The 19,960-nt window shown below is 36.2% G+C and overlaps 1 protein-coding gene across 1 annotated transcript; it reads left to right on the top strand.

Moving 5' to 3' along the window:
• The first annotated feature begins 250 nt into the window (after positions 1-250).
• On the top strand, positions 251-19,436 carry IL18 (interleukin 18). Its single transcript, XM_081061659.1, has 5 exons — positions 251-447; positions 7,353-7,457; positions 12,210-12,344; positions 13,299-13,432; positions 18,020-19,436. The coding sequence occupies exons 2-5, from the start codon at positions 7,361-7,363 to the stop codon at positions 18,236-18,238; spliced, it is 585 nt and encodes a 194-aa protein (XP_080917785.1). The 5' UTR covers positions 251-447; positions 7,353-7,360; the 3' UTR covers positions 18,239-19,436.
• Positions 19,437-19,960: the final 524 nt, after the last annotated feature.

The following is a 19,960-nucleotide window of genomic DNA, read 5'->3' as shown; positions in this document are numbered from 1 at the left end:
TAATTAACCAAGCAGGTGCTTTTTTTAAAGTTGCTTGGGTGTACTTTTGAAAGAGGTACAAGTTTAGGATTGTCAGAACTCCAACTTTTACAGAGAAATTATTTCGTTAAAATAGCGATTTTACGTTAAAGAATTATCCATATTCTCTGACAATTTAAGTCCTATTGCCTAAGAAAGAGCCCACATTTGAAGGCGGGTCCAAGGCGTGCCAGGAGTCGCCTCCCTCCAACCTTCTTCCTCGTTCCTCTTCGCGCTTGATTGCCTTTCCTCAAAGAGCTGTGATTCACGAACAGCAAAGAGTCTGATTTCAAGGCTTTCTGCATTCCTGGTTGTCTCCTTTTGCTGCTGAAAGAGCAGCCACATTCTACCATCTGCATAGCCTCAGGAAAAGAAAGGGACTTCAAACCTTACAAATCGATTTCTCTCCTAGGAAACTATTGGGCACAGGTAAGAAATATCATTCCTCTTTATTTGGAAACCTGGGCATGGCAATTAGCAATCAATAAGTTAGAAAAGCAATTGAGAGGAATTTAAGTTTTGACGTCACTGTGATGGGCAGTCAGTAACAACATAAGTAACATGGCCAAGTCAGAATAGAAACTTTTTTCTCTCTTTTAGCCAACATTGGAGAGTACCACTTAAGAGCAAATATCCTCAATCTATTTGGTCTTATGACATCTTTACATTCCTAAAAATTATTAAGAACCCAGAAGAATTTTTGTTTCTCTAGCTTTTATAATACTGTATTACTGTTATTTACTGTACTAGAAATTAAAACAGAAACTTTAAAAATAAGTGACCTATTAATTTAAAATAACAATAAGCACATTACATGTTAGTATAAATAACATTTTTAATTATAGATAACTATATTCTCAAAAAAATCTGTGAAGAGTGACATTGTTTTTTTTCTTTTTTCTTTTTATAAATCTTTTTATAAATCTGGTTTAATAGAAGAGAGCTGCATTCTCGTCTGCTTCTGATTCAGTCTCTGTATATCACACATTATGTAGCCTCTGGTAAACGTGATTGTATATTCATGAAAGAATGAGAATGAAAAAAACAAATTATAACTTAGAGTTATTATGAAAATAGCTTTGACATTGTGAACCCCCTGAGAATTGCTGCTTTAGAATGATAAAATAAATAAGCTTTTCTTTAAAGGGAGTCTCAACGCCCTTTCAGACACAAACAAAAAACTTGCCAAAGGTTGATACTCTTGATGGAATCTGCATCAGCACCCTTAGACTGGGCTACAGTTGGATATTATAGCGTTCCTCAGGAGAATTTTATTTCACAATAAAGAAGGGGCTGAATAAGTATCTCTCTTTTGAAAGATGAATAACAAAAATTAGGACACCCTTAAAAAATTTTTCTTTTCTTTTTGCCTATATACAGCTATTTCAAGTCCTATTAAATCTTCCTTCAAAACATCTTTTTTAATCTGGCTGGTTTGTTCATATAACGCCAACATGAATATTACGAATTCTTCCTTGAAATCCTACACGAATTCTTAGAGTAGTTTCATAACGTGTCTCTAATCTTTTTCATAATGCGCTTGCCAGCTCAATAGCCCATTTTCCTATTGCCTTTGAGATTAATTTCATGACTTCTACATGACTTCCAAATCACTTCCATACTTTTAGCCCCACCGTACTTTGTGTTTGCTGCAGGGCAGCAGGATTGGTCTGCTACAATTTAAAAAATGGCCCCATTCAGTTCACCCTACACCACAACATTGTTTTAATTATCACATAAATGTTCTTCTATTTAATCTTAAACATTCTTTAAGATTAAACTCAATTCTCCTTTTCACACGAAGCCATTCCAACTACATCAGTTTCGTTTTGGCTTTTTGCTTTGAGCTTATATTTAGCAGTTGATTTTATATATATATATATCTTTTATCCTTAATTATTTACGTAAATTTTTACCGAAGTTGTCTTTCACCCCCACCTCTGCCACACACACATACATACATTAAGAAGATAGCAACAGTTTCAAGGACAAAATGATTTACAAAACTGAAAAGTTAGGTTTGATCTTCTTGTTGCTGTCACAATAACTACATACACGATTTTAGGGTATTAGGTAATACGCTTCCTCATTTCATGCTACGCTGTTCCACAGAATTGGAATTCCACAGCAAGGATAAACATAGTTATAGTTGCTTTTCAAGTTCAAGGCATGTTTACTTTTAATCTAATAGTATGTTTTTAAACTCCTACTAGCTTAACAATGCTGGCTATATAATAAATAATGATTATGTGTTGTTTTAGAGTTATGAGGAAGTGGCTACTAGGGCATTTGCCACATAGACATGGTTCTCTCCTTACAGCTTATCTAGAATCTAGAATTACAAAATGTTTGGGCTGGAAAAGACCTTAAAGATGGACCTTCAACTCCCTGCTTATCCAAATGAGGAAACTGAGACCCTCAGAATTAAATGACTAGCCCCAGACAGGACTGGAACACATGTGACCTAATTTCCAACATGGTTTTTTACCATCCACTATCCTCCAGTTAATTTCCAGGGCTTGTATAACTAAAACTTCTTTTGTTTCAAAGAACCAATTGTCACTATATATTCCTGGGAGGATCTTTCTGAAGTGGTTTATAACTCTTTTTTTTTAAAAAAAGTCAATAATCTGAGAATCTTAGATGAGATATCTTTAAGCATTTCTATTCAGTGAGAAATATAATTTTCATAGATTAGAATTAAGAAAGCAAAGGAACACAGATGAGAAAGGAAAAGGAAAGTTCCGGTGAAGAGAAGAAGGAGACACAATAGTTGTAATCATAGATGCATTGAGATCTAACAAAAAGAGTGTAAGAATAAAGAATTCAAAATCAACACTCGTGAAGTAAAAAGAAGCTACTAGGAAAAATAAAGAGGAGGAATATTATAGAAATTATTCTATTTTTTAGAATGTTTTCAGACTTACCTCATTTTCTTTATTTTTCTCATTGGCTTTAAGATGGACTGAAAGTATTGAGACAGAAAAAAAACTCTACCAGCCCTTTACACATTGTTGTCATGGTGGAAAGTTTTATCATAGCAAACATTTATTCATGGACTGTGTATAAATCCTTTCAGGTGTTAAAGATTTTAAAGAAAAAGACAATTTGTTGTTTTAAAAAAACTCACATTGAAGCTGAACAGAACTGTTTGTCATCAGAATAATCTTAATTCAATGTAAGAGCTATTTCAGAAGTGTGAAAGAGGGAGGGTTGGGGAGGTGGGTACTGAGAATGATTAGGTGGGCATGGAGGAGGCAGGGAAGTTTTCCTAGAGGAGATGTTTGAGCTGGGACTTAAAAGATAAAGAAGAGCTTCACAGGCAAAAAAAAAAAAAAAAAAGCAGAAGTTCCTGCCTGACAGAGGAAATAACTCTGGCAATAGTATGGAGTGGAAAAGAATCTGGTAGCAAGAAACCCAGAAAAGGAGTATTCAAGCAGAAGAAGCTGAGAGAGATTGAGGGCTTGATTTAAAAGAGTGATGGTGGAGATAGAGAGGTGACACCAAACTATAAAGACATTTCTGAGTTGTAATCTACAGTATTTATGAGACAGAAAAAGTTAGGGAAAGGAGTCAAGAAGGACTTCTAGTTTTCAATTTTTTGGACAGGTTATTTGGACATGTTTGGGAAAGTAACTCATTAGTGCATCTTACAGTTGGAAGTGTGAATCTGGAACCAGAAATTGAAATTTGCAAATTATATGTCCCCAAATAACTACCACCCTCTCTCTTCTCTTTATAGCCACACTTCCTGAAAGAATAGTTGGTATTTACTATCTTTACTGTTTTTCCCACCCCATTCTGTCTTAGATCCGTCTCAACCTGCCTTCTGCTACCTCCACTTTCCCCAAACTGTTCTACTGACACCAAAACTGCCTATGCTAAATTCAATGAACAAGTTTAAGCTTGTACCTAAGTTATGAACACTGCAGTGTGATTTCAAGCAGCCCCTCCTTGAAGCTCTTTTCTCCCTTGACTTCTGTGACATTTCTCTCTTAGATTTTCCACTCAAAAAATATGAACTAAAATATGAACTAAAATATGAACTATTTTCCACTCAAGCCTCTCTTTCATTATTTTTCTTAGTTAATGAGGTAACGCTCAACAAATTGCCCAAGTCAAAAACTTCTAAGTCATCCTCAGTTCCTCCTTTCTTTTGACCTACTTCCAATCAGCTAAAACATCCTGCTGTTTAATCTTTCTTGAAGCCATCCTTTCCCTTTCATCCCTGCTGCCACTATTTTAGTTTAGAATGCCTCATCAACTCTTACCTTAACTTAAAATTCCTTCTAAGGTTGTTTTCTGGCCTTTATCTACTCTTGCCCCATCAAATCCATTCTCTACACTGCTGCCAGAGTGCACTTTTTAAAACATAAATTTGACCGCATCTTTCTCCTACTTAAAGTAAGGTAGTATTTTTTTCAAAAGAAAATTTTCAAACTCTTTAGCTTACTTAAACGAGGCCTTTATAATCTGACTCCCCTTTACAAGCTTTTGTCAAACAAAACTACATTGCAAGTTGCATTTTATGTGACTTAATTAGGCAAAATCAAACAAACGTAATACGAAAATAATAAGCTCACTTTACAGGCAAAATAGAGGTATGTAAACTCCAAATTAGCCTATCTAAAGTGACATAATATCAAAGCTGGTAGGCCAAGTGAGTTGTGCACTGTTATCACTATTGTCACACTATTGTAGAATTAGCTGCTTCCATGTCAGCATCTGCTTCCTTGTTAGTAGCTAGACGATCCTTGAAATATCTCAGAAAGGCTTGAGACACAGGTTATTGATGGGCTATTGATGTTTTAAAATTCACTACTACTGTAATTCAAAATCTTTTTAAATCTAATAACATTGTTAGTGCTAGGGGGTATTATTACTGCTCGTGCTGAAAAACATCTCCAAAGAAATAAGATGGAACAAAATTTAGATGCAAGAAAACAATATTAAAATGGCCAAAGTACCACCATCATAGACCGTGTGGAGAGAGCACTCTGCAAAACATTAGTAATAATGCTGAAAATTTTGTAAAAAAGAAAGCAAGAATATACTTTGGTTGCAGATTTATGGTCTCCAAAGATATCTCCTCACATACTTTTATATTTATTCCCAAGGAAAAGTTAATCTTGAACTATGTGAGATCTTCAGAAATACATTCTTTCTGTAAAATGTGACTGCATTTGCATTAATTACATACAAATGATGAGGCCCAAGCCTCCTTGCGTCCTGGCTTTTGCTCACCTTGTTTCCTCTTTATGGAATGCGCTTCCCCTGGCCTTGAACATTCTTGCCTCTCTGTCAATAGCACAATCATCATTTTCTCTAAGAAACCTTCAACATCACCAGGCAGAGGGAGGATCTCTTATAAATCCAGCTCTTACAACATTATACTATTTTGCAATTGTTTACATATTTGTTTTTCCCACTAGACTGAGTAATTGAAAGATACTAAGTCTAATGCATGTGTGTTTTGTCTGTTTTCTAGCCCTGTGCCTAGTACATAGTAAATACTCAATAATTCATAAATGAATGAATTCAAATACGATATAGTATTGTTTTTTAAGGTAACTGTGTTCTCTAAATTAATTCACTCATTGACTAACTAAATACTAAACTAAATACTTACTGTAGTTAACACTAGTATTTTCATCCAATTCCTACACTCACTGCTTACTACTTTTCAGATGAATTACTTTCATAAAGTATGTGTGCATTACATAATGTATAATGTTAAAGTTTGTAGAGAAGAGCTCTGTAGCCATTCTCTTTCTCTCTCGCACACACACATACACACGTTTGTATATTATATATCTACGTAAATTTAATAACTATCCACATTTGTATTTGTAAGGAACTGAACCTAGATAAAACTTAAATAGCAACCAACTAACAAGTATTTGTGGTTAACTTAATTTGGATTAGGTTTTTGCAACTGGGTTTTAATTTCCTGCTTCCTCTACCATATTTGTTTGGAATCAGCAGACTATGTTAGAAAAAATTTGAGCATAGACTTATAAATACCCCTACCACAAGTGACAACTGCAACCCAGCCACCTTCATTGGAGCCCCAACCACAACTGCCCTCAGGGACCCAAGGTGCTACTGAATTCTAGAGTAGGTTTCTTAATCATTTCTGTGGCATAGACCCCCACCCCCACCACTACCATGGGCAATCTGGTGAAGTCTGTGAATCCCTTCTCAGAGTAATGTTTTTACATGCATAAAATTAAATACTTAGGATTGTAAAGGAAACCCACCATATTAAAATAGCATGTCAAAAAATTTTTTAAACAAATTTTGATATAGTATATATATGCTTCTTAACACATTAAATAAAATAATCTACCGGTGGAACTAAAAACTTCCATATATTTCAAAGTAGTAATGATTTTAAACGATATTTCAAGGTCTTTGCAACAATTACAATACGATAGGAAATATGTATTTCTATTAGTGACAGTTACAGGTACTGCTGCTGATAACTGTGGTCTGTTTCCTATACCATACTAGAAGGAACTGCTAAATTTCAGTTAGAAGTAGGTGAAAATAAATGTCTTTTTTTTTCCCATCCAAGTTCACAAATTTCCCAGATTTAGAACCCTTGCTCCATAGACAAAGGTCTGGAAAGACACATACCATATGGGAGTGTGGTGGGGTAGGGTGAGACAGGGGAGAAGAGCAGAAAGAGGAATTTTTAACATTTTCAAGTCCTGTATTATTTGATTTTTTTTTAACAGAAAAATTGTGTTTATGTATTACTTGTAAAAAGCATAGTATCCAGATTCTAGATCAAAAACTGCTGCTGCTCAGGGAGAAAGGGGCCATCAGATGCTAGAGCCCTTCAGCTTCCTCCCTCTCTGCCCCAGCTCCCAGGTGGAAACACCATGTAGTACTTTGATAATGCAATCACAAACCTTCAGTTTCTCATGCACAGGAAGCCACTGGTTGTAAGACAGATAGAACCAATCTGTAGCTAAAGGACATGATTTAGGTGTGTTTCTGGTATCCCGTATTTATAGTGATAACATTATTCAGTTCAATAATGGGACAATAAATCAGTGCAATAATGAACCACTTATCCACCCTTTGTAACACTGTTTAAAGAGAAAATACTTTCCAGATTCCAAATATCTGATGGTTTGCTACAGAACTTTTGAACATGTGTATTCATAAGCTGAAGACTCCCGGCATTTATTAAATGTACACAGAGTGTTCATCAGCACACTGACTTCTGAGTTTGGAGGCAATACAGGCAGTAAGGAATAAATGATTCCTTTTGTGTACAAGGAACAATCGTTACCTTTTAACAAATGACTGTTTGCTTTCATTAGGAATAAAGATGGCTGCTGAATCAGTAGAAGACAATTGCATCAACTTTGTGGGAATGAAATTTATTGACAATACACTTTACTTTATAGGTAAGTCAAAAGCAATAGGCCAAGTACAGGGCTCAGACATATGTATTCAACTAGAAAAGATGTTGTGAGATGAACTATTTACTCCTTATTGCATTGTAATGCTAATGACATTCTTCTCTGGAAAAAAAAATATTGGGCCTCTGTAAATTAACCATAATATCTCCAAGGTCCCAGCACCTTGTCCCAGCAAATGTCCTGGCACTTTAGTTAGCAGTAGCCCACTTACAAGATGGCAGCAGGTGTACATCATGAAAATTCCTCAAAATTGGGTACATTTAGGGAATACAATTTCCCAAAGCTAATTAGTGAATTATGTAAGAGATGCCTTAAATCTAGAGTTCTGTGAGTGAGTTACACCATTTAATGTACATTTATTTGACAAATAAAAACATTCTTATTAATCTTCCATCGGCAGTTTGGCTTCATTTGAAAGCTTCATAGAAAGTCCTTAGGTGACCTTCCATTGAAGCAATAAATTTAAAAGTAAAATCTATCACTTTATAAAATTTATTTTTAGCTACAAATTTATGTTTATAAGCCTCAGATTTAGGTTTTATATCTAACTTACCTGAGAACACACTAAGTCTAATGAGCTTCATTTTATGGGAACTCTTGGATGACCATATAATATTTCTAATGGAGGCCAACAGAGGCCATCATCAGTAAAATAGAGGTTAAATAATGGGGAGTGGCAGAGAAGAGTCATAAAAGGGTAGGATGAGAGGAAATTCTGAATTGAAATATTGAATTTAACATATTTTGTTTCTCTTTTTTCCCCTTTAGCTGAAAATGATGGTAAAGTATAAATTTATTTCTCTTTTTTTGCAAAAGTAAAAGTAGCTACTTGAGTAAGCATCCCACAGATATCCATATCACCATTCTCAGCTGAGAGAAACCAGTACCAATCTATGTGAGAAGCTAATCTCCCCTCAGAGGAATGTGGGCCCAATAGCACAGCCTTGGAATAAAAATGACCATAAGGAATACCAAAAAGAACTTCTAACGAAATTGCTTCTGTGCACTTTAGGAAATTCTTCGCTTCTTGAAATCTACGAAACAGACCTTGCCTGTTAACACAGTTTCTGAGATTAGTAGGACGTCACGGATTCTCTAGAGTACATAGGAAAAACATGAGAATTGTTATCCATAACCAAGTACATCTTTCTTCTTCAACCCTCTCTCTCAGAAATGCTTTGGGAAGAGACCTGGGAGACTCCCAGGGAAAGAAAATTTCTCAAAAAGTGAGATAGGGAAGGTTGGAGCAAGCAGAACTATGAGGTTGTCGTTAAGTCTTTTCATAAAGTGGATGTACCCAGCCCTTCTCCTTCTGACATTCAAGGACGATCATACTCATCTAGCCTGTAATCCTCTAACAGATGCCTAGATTATTAAAGGTCATTAGTTTTTCATACTTTTCCTTAAAAACAGCACGCTCCCCATTTAGGTGATCCTTAGTGTTCTAGAAATAGGAAAGAGCAACTTTAAAAAAAATACTATTTCTTTATGTTTCTTTATTTCCAGCTTTATTGAGATATAATTGACGTGTAACTCCTCATGTTTCTTAAAGATTGCCCTATTCTCCATTTATTAATTCAATACATATTGACATCATATCACACGCACTGTTAGGCACTAGGATGCAGTGGTGAGTGAGCAAAACACAGTTCCTATAGACAGAAGCAGGCACATAGGAAGGCAATTGGCATATGGTATGTTTAGGCACAGGATGCTATGGGAGCAGATAGAAAGGACACCTAATTCAGTCCAGTAGATTCTGGTAGGGCACTTTGAAGGAGGCACATGTTTTAAGAATGAATAGGAGAAGGTATTCTGGGCAGAGAGAAGACCACATTCAAAGGCCAAGATGTGAAGGAAAGAACGGCATGTATGAGGAATTACGAGCACGTCAGAATGGCCATAGGACCGGCATAGGAGAATGATAACTAGGGTGCAGATTGAGAAGCTTCTCTTATTCCAAGATAGGGAATTTGGATCTTATCTTGGGGGTAATGCGGGTTCATTAAGCACAATATGTGTGATCTAAGATACAGATTAGTGTGCTGCAACAAAATGATCTGAAAATATCGTGACTGAATATGATAGATAATAACTTTTCTAAAATAGAAGTCCAAGTAGGCAGTTCAAGGTTAATATAGTTAGATGCCGCCTTATTATGCTGGGATCTCCGGTTTCTTCTGCCTTGTTATTCCATCATCCCCTAGTTGTTGAATTCATTCATATATTTGAAAATCATCATCACACTTCCTGAGTCCATGTCTCAGCTAGCAAGAAAGTGTTCACAATAAGAGAAAGACAGGCCCATTTTTTTAAAAGGCTCTATGTGGAAGTTGTACACATCAATATAAAAAATTGATGTGGGGACAAAAATGGGGGATGCCAATTAAATGGCTATTACAGTCCCTATAAGAAATGATGGTGGCATGAATTCAGGCAGGCACAATGGGATGCCTATGTAGAGCTGAGAATGGATTCTAGAAATACTTGGAAGAATCAATAGGACATGGTTTGGGTTAGATTTGGAAGCGGATAGAGAGAAAGACAGAAAAGACGATGTCTTTTGTTTTCTCACTTAGGCCATTTATACCATTCAGTGAAATAGGAAACAAGAAGTATGTAGGGCAAAAAAGGAAGATAAATGATGAATCTAGTTTTGAATCTTATCTGTGGGACATCCTAGTGGAAATGTTCAGTAGACTCTTGGACATAAGGTTCTGAACTCGGGATGAAAATTTGGCTGGAGATACAGATATAGGAGGTGTATGGATAGAAATGACATCTGAAGTCAGAGGGAAAAAAGATATCAGGAAATGTGTAGAATGGGAAAGTGAAAGCCAAGAACTAAACTCTGAGGAATACCTACATTTAAAGAATACAGTAGAAAGAGACGCTAGTAGAGAACAGCAGAGTAACCAAAGAGGAAGAAGAAAAACCAAGAGATTGTCACAGAATCCCAGGAGAGGTTTTCAAGATGAAGGTAATAGGCACTGTGTTGAATTTTACAGCCTTGAAAATTAAGAGCAGGAAAGCATCTATTACATTTAGCAATAGGGAGTTTAGCAATCTCAGTGAAAGCAGTTTGACAGAGAAATGGAGGCAGAGGCAGATTACAATAAGTAGAAGAGTGAATGGAAAGTAAGGGAAATTCTTGCCAGAAGCTTGGTTACTAAAAGGAGAGAAACATGGCTAGCAACAAAGTAGGATATGGTTGATGGAGGAGTGTTAAATCTCAAACTGTAAGAGCTTTATGTTTTCCTAATTATAAAAAGAATGCGTTATAAGTAATTCAGGCAATGAAGTTAAGAACATGAAGAAAAATAAAAACATGAAAAACATGAAAAGAACCTAGAAATAATCATTGCTATCATTTGGATGTAATATTTCTACACTTCTTTCAGTATATATTATACTAAGCTTATTTCTCTAGTTTAATACACACGAACAACCTTCCATGGCAATGAATAATTACAGTTATATTAAATGCATGATAGCTACAGTAAGGACATATCAGAATTCATTCGCTCAATCCCCAGCTGATAGACATCTAAATTGTTTCCAGTTTATTGTTAACAGTACTCCCATAATCATTTTTGTAGAGAAATTTTTATACATTTGTCTAATTGTTTCTTTAAGATAAAATCGAGAAAATAGAGTTGCTGGGTTGATACAAGAGAAGGGATGATTTGTAAATCAAGGCTTCGGGAGAAAGTACATCAGCACAGATAGGGTTAGGCTTAGATCCCAGAAGGGGCCACTTTCTACATTTCCCCTTGGGACAAGAGGGATAGAGGAAATAACTGGTGGTGCCACAGTTAAGTTTATAAGTGAAGTAGCAGGAAATCATTTGCTGAAAGTGAAAGCTGAGGTGATGTAGAGATCCTGGGGAGAGTGAAGAAGGTTTGAAATTGCACCTATGGATTATGGGAGAGGGTGCTGAACTGTAAAAACAAACAAACAAACAAACAAAAAACTATTGACAGCTGATATGTTTGTATTGGCACCAGTTTGCATGTTTGTATAATTGTTTACCAACAGCACTCAGCAGCCAGGTTTGGAGTTTTATAGTAGAAAGACAAATGAGTTCGGGATTGAAGATACTGGCAAAAGGGTCGATCCAATAATACACCATGAGGTCCAGTCTTCATGAAGAAGGAAAGACAGGAAGAGGTTAGATAGGAAATGCAAGAGTCAGGAGGACTCAGTGAAATGGAGGAAAAGTATTTAAAAAATAAAAACAAACAAACTAGCGCAGCCGAATGGCTCAGTTGGTTAGAGCGCAAGCTCTGAACAAGGTTGCCTGTTCAATTTCCTCATGGAAATTAGTTGCTGCGCCCCCTGCAACTAAAGATGGAAAACGATGACTGGACTTGGAGCTGAGCTGTGCCCTCCATGGCTAGATTGAAGGACAACGAATTGGAGCTGATGGGCCCTGGAGAAACACACTGTTCCCCAATAAAAATTTTTTAAAAACTAGAAGGATAGGAGATTGAGATCAGAAAGCAGGATATTTGAATTTAAAATTTCAGAGGTAGAATAATTCTAAGTATAACAAATGGTGTACCCGTGGAAGTGGGTTAAAAAACATTGGAGGTGGGTTAAAAAACATTGCGCAAGTTCATCTGCAGATTCATCTTAGCTGTATCTGTAGCATAAGATTGTGATTAATAGTTATTGAAAACTGAAATATACAGTTTGCCTATTTGTAAATTTAGATAAACCTTATTATTTAATGAGATTTAATGTGCATTGTAGAAAACCTGGAATCAGATCACTTTGGCAAGCTAGAATCTAGATTCTCAGTCATACGAAATTTGAACAACCAAGTTCTCTTCATGTACCAGGGAATACACCCTCTGTTTGAAGATATGACTGATGCCGACTGTGCAGGTATTTTTAAAATATATTTGCAAACATAGAAATAAGAAGTTACTTCTTATTACATTTTACTGACTACATTTTTCTATGATAGACCTAGCCCTTAAATGAAAAGTCATGAATGAAAGGAGTAGTAATCATTTCACTTACAAGAAAGTTTATAGAGCATCCATAATTTTTAGTTGGGGTAAAAAATTGATACAATAAAGATATTGCTGGGGGGTGGAACAGGGTAAGAGGGATCAAATATATGTTGATGGAAGGAAACTAGGTTTCAGTGGAAACCACCCAGTAGAGGATACAGATGTTGTAAAGTTGTACACCTGAAATTTATATAATGTTATTAACCAATGTTACCCCAATTAATTTAATTAGACAATATTTTTTTAAGATATTGCTATGGGTCATGGTACTCTGAGCCTACATTTGGATCACCAATTCCTTCATTGTAATTGCATTAAGTGTATAAGATCTCTGTAGAGTTGGATCCTTAATACCTGCTGCTTAAAGCTGAATTTGCTGATAGCATTTTCAAAACTCAAAATTAAAAATAAATACACAAGTATTCCAAATAAGTCTGTCTTCTACCAGAAATGTAGAGTGCCTTAGAAAATGAATAAGTTTACTGTACCTTCCAAGATATGAATTCTAAATATCAAAGTTTAGACAGAGTTGAAACAGTGAATGTGCACTCTTGAAAAATACTGAACTTCTACCTTAACAGATAAATTTTTACTATTCCATTTAGCATTTAAAGTTAAAGACAATCTTGTCTTGTATTACGTATTTGAATGTATTTTAAAGAATGTGTGAGCAACTATGTATAGTCTCCTGCTAATTGGCTGAATCTCAGAGTGCAGGATGAGTAATGAATCTATTAAAGATTATCCTTTGACTAATCTCTATAAATATTGATTTGCAAAAATTCTTCTAACTGGTGTTCTCATTTGTTAATGTTTATTTCAGTAAATGCACCCCAGACGGAATTCATCATATATGTGTATAAAGATAGCTTCATTAGAGGTCTGGCAGTAGCCATCGCTGTGAAGTGTGATAAAATGTCTACTCTCTCCTGTAAGAACAAAATTATTTCCTTTAAGGTAAGACTGAACATAAATTTGTTTTAGTCATATTTATGTGAAAAATTAGAAAACCTAAATGCCCTGAGTTCATCCTTTTGTCTGGAACAAATATGGCAAGAAGCAGAGAACCATTAAAATAGTTATTAGTACTAAATCTTGTCCAACTCTTTAACCTATTGTAATAACATCATGCTTTTTCTGAGCCTGAGCCTGCCATAGGGTGAAAGGGGTTCAACACTTGTTTCATAACCTGGGTCTTCAGAATAATCAATCTATAGATAAATAATAATGTAGAGTACATATGTGAATTATCATATTGGAAAATTGCATGTGACTTTCCAAAATGAGTCCTTATACATAGAATGAAGCTAATTTTCCTTCTGTAATCTCTCTACATACTTTGTGAATTATAATGGTTATTTTAATCCCTAATTGTTTTGTTCCTGCTTACTGGTTACATCCTTCAGCTTTCAGTTTATGTATGTTATTTTTAATGCAAATCTAAGTAAAGAAAATTAACAAGATCATCTGTAAAAACAATGGTATGTTGTATCTCAAAGCCAGGTTTGAAATCTTTCTGGTCACTGCTTTTTTCCTCTATTCTCCATGTTTTTCTCATTATCTTTCTCTATTTTCTCCATTATTATTTATAAATGACCATTAACAGTAGCAGATTAACCCTGCAAACTTCTCCCAGCAAGAGCAGCCAGGGGATGCCCACAAATTGACAGTGTTTCAAAAGCGACTCCCACGTCACACAGACTTTGAGTGGGGATTTGCCAATAAGGAACTGCTGTCAAGATCACCCAGTTCCCCCTGAAGATTAGAGTATGACCTTAGTAGATATGCCAAGGGGCAATTTGGGAGGAAGGAAAACGCCAATCTAAAATATAATCCAAGTAAAATCAGTGTGTATGCCACAAATACAGCCTCCAAACAAATCCCTTAGCCATCCCTCTCCAGCCAGAGTGTCATGCCTTTGGGTGGCAATTTGGAGTCCCTATTTTCTGGCCTAACAAGCAGGAAGCTTACTTATCATAATGTCTTTAGAGGCCTGGGATGACGAACAGGGTGATGAGTAAGCATGTTGTTACTTAGCAACAAAATCAGAAAAGAAGGAGGGAGTTGGCCAAACTCAGTTCATGTGGGGCAGAGGAAAACAAATTCAGCGGCAGAGGCAGATTCAGAAAGTTGGATAAGCCTGAACTATAACTGAATTATTATTGAGAGAAACGGGAGTGTTAAAAAAAGATAGAATGCTTGCCATATAGTAGAAATTGGAGCAAATCCAAGTTTAGGTAGCCTGAAACTTAAACAATTTAGACAACTGTCACACAGGGACTCACAGCTCCCGCTCCCCACATAAGAACGCAGGACATGGTGAGGCCAAAAAGGAACACCCACGGAGCCATAGGTAGGGGAGTCATACCACTATAGTCTCGCTGGCGGCTGGGTTGGAGGCACACAAAGCAGGAGCCACGTGATCCGCAGCCTGTTGTCTGCTTCTCAGCCAACCAACCTCACTTGCTAACTGCAATCTGCACTTGCCAGCCACCATCTTCTTGCTAGCCCCCATTTGCTGCTAGTGTAGCCACAGCAGTTATATTAGTGGCCAGTGGCTCACTGGTTACAGCTGACAGCCAACTAGCCACAGCTGATGGCGATCCAGTCATAGTTGATGGCCATTTACTATCTGAGTCAGTACCTTTCCACGTGAGGCCGAGAGCCTGGAAACTGCACTCCTGGCTCTGTCCCCACAACAACCCTTTTTAATTAATTAATTAATTAATTTATTTATTTATTTATTTATTTATTTATTTATTGTTGTGAACATTTTTTATTAGTTTCAGGTGTACAAAACAATGTAACAGTTAAACATTTATCATTTATATCCCTCAGACAGTAATACCCCCCTTCCCCCATCTATTACCCCTCTGATATCGCAAACAGCCATTACATTTCCACTGCCTCTATTTCTAATGCTGTACTCCACTTCTTGTAACTATATATACATATATGAAATTGTAGTTGACCTTCATTATTGTTCAGCTTCAGTTTCAGGTGTACAGTGCAGTGATCAGGCATCAACATTATCCCTGTGGTGGTCTCCCTAATGAGACAAGTTAGACAACCCTTTTAAAGAAGGAGAATAAAAAATTACCAAAGTTGATTTATTTAGAATAAGAAAAGAAGGGGCCTTAGAAGAGACCTGTGCAAGTGAGGTAGTCTGACATTTAAGCTTCATTAGCTTCAGAGCAAATCTGCTTCTGAAAGGAACTCAGTAAATATTAGTTGGAGGAATGAAGGAAGGAAAGTAAGAAGGGGGCTAGTTTTAGCTCGTGCTCTTTAATCCCTTTTCCCCACACTAATATGGATCTTAGCAATGATTGTAAATGTAGACTACGTTCTACATAATAAGACACACCTGGCTACCATTATGTGTTCATCTTTCTGTGTTAATTGCTATCAATAAAGTCCTAGTGCTTATGGTTACCCGTTTTCTTTGTGCAAGCACCTTCATGAAGAGGGATTCTTCAAGAAGTACTGTTATTGTCCATTTCTTATATTGATATATACATCCGGGAATGGTCAGGATTCTTTCAAATTTGCTAATGCACTTGGGAAAGGGCCAAAAAAAGCAGATGTTAGGTCAAGCTTCACATTCCCTGGGTTCAGATTCAACTCTTCCTGTTGTAAAGAATCCCTTAGAGCCCTTGGAGCACTTAAGTTTCACCATGTAGGGCTTTCCAAGTTGGGGGTTCCTCACGGTCACCAGGATTGTTGTCACATCCATTTGCTGTGCATCTTCCCTATGACGGTTATGAATAGTCAACACCAAAACCAAGGAAAGCTACTGCCTCCTTGGCTTCCTTGCCGTTGTTCTGCAATGTGACATTGAACTATGATTAGAGATTGCCTATTCTACCTATCCACACCCCAACTTTATAACTTTATGCTAGGTTGGAACTAACCGGTTCATCTCCTTCTAATATTTCTAGAGCTTTTGAAGTTTTGCCTAAGGATTATTTCTCAATTACATTATACTTTAGCTTAGTCCCAAATTGGCTCCACCATCTTAGGGTCTCTTCCTAAATTCTGGGATACTGTAGACAGCTGCAAAAATATGTTCCAGTTGGGGCACCAATTTATACTGTCATTAATTCAGTACTCACACTTGTTGATAAAGGACAAAGGTTAAGAGTTATGTCTATGATAAAAGTGAACTGACATCTTGGGATGCTTCACCATGGAGCTGGGAGGACTGTGGGTGGAGCTGGACCCCCTGTTGACTCTCTAGCCCTGACTTCCTGTTGAACTTTTTGGTAACTTCAGGGGGCAGGATGCTAATAAATAGAATAGACATCTTGGAATCGGGCCATTATTTTTCTTCTTCATGTAGGAGCTGGTTGGATCCCCAGGTTGGAGGTGTGCATTTCCCACACTGCGTTGGTGGTTTTTGTTTCTTTTTCTTTTTTCCTGAATAAACCATTTTTCTTGTGGGTTTATCTGGAGAGTTATTTTTGCCAGTCAACAACTATAAATTTCATAATTAATTGAGAAGTTTGGAGGTACCCAAACTTCTTAGACATCCTAAGAGGAAGCTGGAATGCTATTTTGGAGATCTCCCTGTCAGTCCTTAGTTAGGATAATAAGAATCTTTGCTACCTAAGATCAAAATTAAGTTCAAATGTCTACTGGTTCCAGGATTATATGGGAAGAACCTTGGGTGGTCCTCAGATTTTATACTCCATCTTGAAAAGTAGGAATGGAGCAATAATAAGAAAAGTGTAGACAGTACTGTCAGTTAAGTGACCAGCAGGATTATAGTTTCAAGTGTTCTAGCCATTCTTTAGCAAACTCTATTCTGTGTTTGAAAGATATAGGAATCAGCATTTGGCCTTCCAGAGCAGCACCCAGACAAGAGATTAATTTCAGAATAGAAATTCAGGACTAATATGGAACTGGAGTACTGGCAGGGAAAAGTCAAAAGCTGCTGATTAGATCAGTATGCCAAGACCATAGAGAAACCCAGTACCTAGCCCTAGGGCAGCTGCAGTGGACCCTAGCCCTAGAGCACCTAGAAGTGAAACTTACAGCAAGTTTCAGTTCTAGGATCCACTGAAGGAAAGAAGAAGCTGAGATTTCCTGCCACTTCTGCCTCTCACAGTTGGCTCACAAACTAGAGCTTGGCTAGGCCTATGGATGGAGGTCATCAGTGTCTTTAGCTCTGAATGGTTGGAAAAGACAGGAACTACATTAGCCCAAAAAGGTTGTGGTCTTTACTGGAATTCTACTTCATCTTTGGCAGTTATGTGCTCCCTCAATGGGAGAGGCGAGAAGGAAGCTATCTGATTAATACTGGGAAAAACTAGAGACCTAGACCTGAATGTGCATTACATGGTGGGAAAAACCAAAGTGGACAAGGAGAATAGGAGATTAGAAATTAAGAGGGAGAGGAGATTAGTACTCCTATATTCAGAGATTTTTTTCCTTAAATCTTGAGAGTAAAAACTCCTTTAGGTCTGTGCAGTAATATATTTCTAAATAAACTGCACATATTCAAATTGTTCATGGCCTAAAAAAATTAATGTTTTTTCTCTACAGGAAATGAGTCCTCCTGATAACATCAATGATGAAAAAAGTGACATGATATTCTTTCAGAGATGTGTTCCAGGACATGACAAGATAACATTCGAGTCTTCATTGTATGAAGGATACTTTCTAGCTTGTATAAAAGAGAATGACCTTTTCAAACTCATTTTGAAAGAAAAGGACAACGTTGGTGATAAATCTATAATGTTCGCTGTTCAAAGCAAGGACTAGGTATTAAAATTGCATAGTTTGAACTTTGAGTTTTTGTCTTTTGGAAAAGAGTTTGAGCCTATAATTGTAGTGATGAAATAAAATAAGTAATGATCTCAACAGATACCACTATGAAATGAATAATAAGCTTTCACAAAATTGAAATGACTCCCCCTTATCCAGATGAATAAAATATTTGCATAGTAAAAAGAATGCATAGTTTGAAAACACACTCTACATCTTTAATTGGAACATAGATTATATTCAGTAGAAGTGTTTTAAATCTTTTGGATGAATGATCCTAATGATGAAAGATATCCATATTTGAATTTTCTGTTAATATCATTAAAACCATCAAGATTTTATAAAGAGACCATTGATTTGACTAATTTCTGCATTTCTTCCAAAGTCAGGATATCTTTAATAGTCATATTGATCCTGAATCCAGCAACATATAAAAAGGATTGTACACTCTGAGCAAGTGGCATTCAACTCAGGAATGCAAATGGTTTAATATTTTAAAATCAATTAATGTAATATATTAATAGAATAAAGGATAAAACCACATAATCGTCTCAATAGATGCAGAAAAGGCATTTGACAAAATCCAATTCATAATAAAAATTCTCAACAAACTTGAAAGAGAACTTCCTCACTGTGATAAAGGGTATATGTGAAAAACCTACAGCTAAATAGGTTGAAAAATGCAAGAATGTCAGCTCTTGCAACTTCTATTCACAATGTAGCGGAGGTTCTAGCCAGTACAATCACAAGAAAAAGAAAAGACATCCAGATTAGAAAGGAAGAAGTAAAATTGTCCATATTTGCAGACAACATGATTCTGTAGGTAGAAGATAAGAATACACACACACTTTGGTGCATACAAACATGCACTCAAACCTGCTGTTAAACAATTTTAGCAAGGTGGCAGAATACAAGATTATGAAAATAAATTTCATTTCTATATACAAGAATGAATCATCTGTTTTAAAAGATGGCTGGGACATTGACAATTAAACCAGGTAACCTGTGGATGAAAGCAGCAAGCTAACATTTACTAAATGTATACATACTGTATACTGTTAGGCTTAACAAAAACCTTCACTATATGTACAGTTAAAACTTAAGGAATAGAAAGTACAAGTTTTATTTGCTTTTGCTCACAAGGAGTTCAGAACCTAACTTTATGTAAATTATAATAAATCATATTAAATCTCTGAAAAAAAAAAAAAAAAACAAACTACTACCACTTGCCTTTCATTACAGAGTTTAAAATTTGCCTTAGGAAAGACGTTTAAGGAACCAAATAAAAAATATACACTTTATTCTCTTCACATATGGAACCAAATGAGAGTCACAAGCATGACTCTTCTCTGGCCTAAAATAGGGATGAGGCGCCTTTCCCAAGAAACCTTTGTTTTCCTACCTCAGCTTCACTATATATGTATGGCATCAAAAGCAGGGGAAAGTGTTATTATAAAATAGATGTGTAGTCTAACATACAGCCTTGTTTTAAAGACTCAATGACTAAAATACAGGGTACCTCTTACCCTCAAGCTAACAATAAAAACTTTATTTCCTAAAACCACTTTTTTAGAAAAGGACATATACTCCCAGGGCATTAAACGTAATCTAGCATAATAGCTAATGGCATGGGTGAAAGTTCACAATGCTGTTAAATAAAACAAAAGCAGACTGCCAAACTATCTCTGTAATATGATCCTATTTTAATAAAAATTAGTT

This window comes from Rhinolophus hipposideros (assembly GCF_964194185.1).
Source record: "Rhinolophus hipposideros genome assembly, chromosome: 10".
NCBI classification, from domain to species: Eukaryota; Metazoa; Chordata; class Mammalia; order Chiroptera; family Rhinolophidae; genus Rhinolophus; species Rhinolophus hipposideros.
The sequence above is the reverse complement of the archived record's forward strand: the minus strand, read 5'-3'. Positions and strand labels throughout refer to the sequence as shown.

Excerpts from the sequence above, each read along its gene's own strand:
- IL18 (XM_081061659.1), top strand. The coding sequence starts at position 7,361 with ATGGCTGCTGAATCAGTAGAAGACAATTGCATCAACTTTGTGGGAATG. Across the intron at positions 7,458-12,209 it reads AGGTAAGTCAAAAGCAATAG|AAAACCTGGAATCAGATCAC; the intron begins GCCAAGTACAGG and ends TGTGCATTGTAG. Across the intron at positions 13,433-18,019 it reads ACAAAATTATTTCCTTTAAG|GAAATGAGTCCTCCTGATAA; the intron begins GTAAGACTGAAC and ends TTTTCTCTACAG.